Source organism: Apaloderma vittatum, unplaced genomic scaffold (genome assembly GCF_000703405.1).
Source record: "Apaloderma vittatum isolate BGI_N311 unplaced genomic scaffold, ASM70340v1 scaffold19222, whole genome shotgun sequence".
Lineage (NCBI taxonomy): Eukaryota > Metazoa > Chordata > Aves > Trogoniformes > Trogonidae > Apaloderma > Apaloderma vittatum.
This window is the reverse complement of record NW_009703284.1, coordinates 245-3,611: the sequence shown is the minus strand read 5'-3', so window position 1 is coordinate 3,611 and position 3,367 is coordinate 245. Positions and strand designations below refer to the sequence as shown.

Sequence of the window (3,367 nt, the reverse complement as noted above, 5' to 3'; positions counted from 1 at the left end):
TACTCGAGCCACGCCAAGAAATCGAGCGTGGACGCGGATGACGTGAGGCTGGCGATCCAGTGCCGCACCGACCAGTCCTTCACCTCGCCCCCGCCGAGAGACGTGAGTCTAACCCGCCGCTGAGCAGGGGGCCGCGGTCGGGGGCCGCGGGTGGGCACCTAACGGGGCTCTCTCCAGTTCCTGTTAGATATCGCCAGGCAGAAGAACCAGACGCCGCTGCCCTTGATCAAGCCGTACTCTGGACCCAGGCTCCCCCCGGACAGATACTGCCTGACAGCCCCCAACTACCGGCTGAAGTCCTTGCAGAAGAAGGTGAGGGTTTGCCAGACGCCCCCGCTGCTGCTCGGGAGCGCTCCTGGAATTCGGGGCTTTCGCACCCCCGGAGGACACGTGGGGGCAAACGCTGGCGCGTGCCTGCCAAAGGAGCGTTTGCAGCCTGTGGTCTGTAGCGGTTTGCAGGTGTTCTTGTTACTACTTAGTCTCAAGAGCAAAGCCTGTGTTCTAAAACGCACCCAGAAGTTTTTCTTAGCATTAAAGCCAAACCGTCAAATTGAGTACTGGATTGTAAAAGGCAAAATGAAGGTTTAGGATAGATACTACAGGGTGTTTCATAATTAGGCCTGAGTTGTTTTTGCTTTAAAGGGAGGAGAAAAAAAATCACGTTGCTTGCTGGGAAGCACTGGATGTCAGTGTGTTGAATTTCATATTTACTTCCCCTGTTTTAAAGAAAGAATCTGAAAAGTTCAGCTTGAGGTTGCGGGTGTAGCCAGGGGTCGTGCCCTTGGTGCTGGGTGGAGTATTAATTGTCGATTAAAACGTGCCGGTGACCTTCACACGGCGAAGAGTTTGAGACCTCCTGCCCTGGTGTGTGAGTCGCGCCGTGTTGCCAGGAAACAGACTCGCTGTGGTTTTGCGGTTTTCCGGGTTGGGGTGGGTTTTGGTGTTTGAGGGTTGTTAATTTGCAGCTGGGTGTCCTCTCTCGACAGGTCTCCTCGTCCGCAGGGAGGATAACGGTGCCTCGGCTGAGCGTCGGCGCCGTGAGCAGCCGGCCCAGCACTCCCACTCTGGGTAGGGAGCGGCTCACTTGGGCCTTCCCGGGTTGATTTTACGAGGGGGAGAAATAACGAGGAGTAATTTAAGTCAGGCTTCAACCACCAGGGTGAGCTCAGTGGCATTTGAGAGAATCAGGAAGATTAAATTAATTTCACAAAGATTGTTATCTTTCATACTGACATTCTGTGGTTTTATTGCTGGATTTGTGATCACTTCTGTATGTGAAGAGACTATTCGAGAAACTTAGAGAGGTTTGAGAGTTGTTTCCTGCACTGAACTGCAGATAGCGCTGAATAAAATCTGTTTTTAAAAGGTTCACTGAAATTGTGCACTTGGGTGTGTGTTTGTAGCTTAGAATTGTGCAGGTTTGAGTAAATGTTTAGTTCTGCCTGAAAACCCCACTCCCCTGTACCCAGCATTGGTGTGTTCCCACGTGCTCCCGCTGCTTTGAAAATAACATTTGAAACCAAATTTACAAGCAAAAAGCTATTAATTTTTTTATTTATTTCTCTTTTGACTGCTGGTTTTTTTTAATTTTTTGGTTTTCTTTGAATTCCAGGCACGCCTTCAGCACAAACGGTGGCCGTCTCGACCAAGGTGGGCACGCCGGTGTCGCTGGCGGGGCAGAGGTTCACCGTGCAGATCCCGTCCTCCCAGGCAGCCGTCAAGTCAGGTGAAACCTCAGCAGCGCCCACGGGTCGTCTTTTTTTTTTAGCAGAACGGGAATGACTTTGCAGTGGCCATGTGGGAAGTTCTTTCGCCTCTTCCATTTTTTTTGAGTATCGCTCATCTTTCGCGTCTCCTTACGCGAGGCAGGAGGCACCTCCCTGGGCCGTGGACGCTGCTTTATTGTCCTGGAAGGTTTTCTTTCCCCTGTAGGTTTTTTCCAAGCTTTTCAGTCAATTTTCTTTTTTTTTCCCTCAGCCACACCGACTACTCCAACAGTTCAAAACGTTCTGATTAACCCTTCGTTGATCGGACCGAAGAACATCCTCATTACTACAAACATGGTGTCGTCGCAGAACGCGTCGAACGAATCGAACCCCTTGAAGAGGAAGCACGAAGACGACGACGACTACGATAATTTGTGAGGAGACCCGTCCCCTTCCGCTCTCCCTGCTGGGGCCGAGGGGGGACGTGCCAAGAGTTTCTTTGCAAGTGGTGTCGAAGCCTGTGAATGCGTCGAAATCGGTGATGTGGGTGGGGTGGGGCGTAGCTGGGGAGTATCAGCTTTGCTTTCCCTCTCCCCCTCACGTCTGTTTGCCGCTTCTAGGTCGGGGTAGTCGCGTGTGCCCACCTCCTCGTGCCCTCCCAGGGGGCGTGAGGGTTGTCTCTCAGCAGGAGAAATGCAGACACGAGGTCCAGGAGGGGTTTTCTGGAGAATGTTTGCTCAGGCTCAGCTCTGGTTTTCAGCTCTGCCAGCAGCCACTCCAGCCACAACTCAAAAGTTTTGAGAGGAAATAAAATCCCGGCCGTGATTTGTTCTTTATTTATTCCCGAATTGCTGCCTCACGCAGGTGTGTGCGTCGAAGGACGTGCCACCGTCGCTGGGTGCCTGCAGGCACTGCTGTGGCGGGATCCTAAGTCTGCTCTGCTGAAAGACTCAATAAATTTAACGTGGTTTTGTATATAAACCTGCAGTGTGTGTCTTTGCAGTGTCTCTTTTTCACGGGTAAATGCTTTTGCGCTTGACACGACAGAGGCAGCTCTTGCACCAGTTCTGCCTCAGCTGCGGACACAAACGCGCTGTTTCCTACTGAGGCCCTCAATGAGTGATGAGATTGAACATACCGGCCTCTAAAATCACACCGAAATTAAATTTTCTTCTTCATGATGTGTTTTTTTGGAGCTGAAGGTGAGCGACGGCCCCTCCCCCTGCCCTGGGGCTGCCACCGGAGGCAGCTCCTGGACCTGCTGTATCCGCCGGTGCCCCGAGTGCCCATTGGGGTTGGGTGAAGAAATGCTGAATCAAACTCCTTTACTCTTTCAAATGTTTCAGTGCAACCGGAGTAGCGTGCCACGGGGAAAAGACAGCCCCAGATCTCAAAAACCTACATTTAAAAACTGTGAAATGTTGGAATTATTCTAACCCCTGCCTGCCAAAAGCATTACAAAACATTATGGGTCGTTCTCCACTCTCACGATGACTCCATGCAAAATCTGCCAACTCATCGGGCAGATAAAAGTCAGGAGAGTTTTCTGGGACATTTTTAAGTTTCTTCTATTGTAAAACTGTTGAAAGCAAGAACTTTGTTACTGAATATGATACGTACATACACATGGACACGCACACGTGTGTATACTTGCACATAAA

At 50.8% G+C, this 3,367-nt stretch overlaps 1 protein-coding gene across 1 annotated transcript; it reads left to right on the top strand.

Annotated features, from left to right (window-relative positions):
• Positions 1 to 6: 6 nt before the first annotated feature.
• LOC104267425 (transcription initiation factor TFIID subunit 9-like) lies at positions 7 to 2,144 on the top strand (the record flags this gene model as incomplete). Its single annotated transcript, XM_009864585.1, has 5 exons — positions 7 to 102; positions 178 to 312; positions 987 to 1,068; positions 1,613 to 1,726; positions 1,978 to 2,144. Coding segments are annotated over 5 exons (594 nt in total), but the record flags the coding sequence as incomplete, so codon positions are not given.
• Positions 2,145 to 3,367: the final 1,223 nt, after the last annotated feature.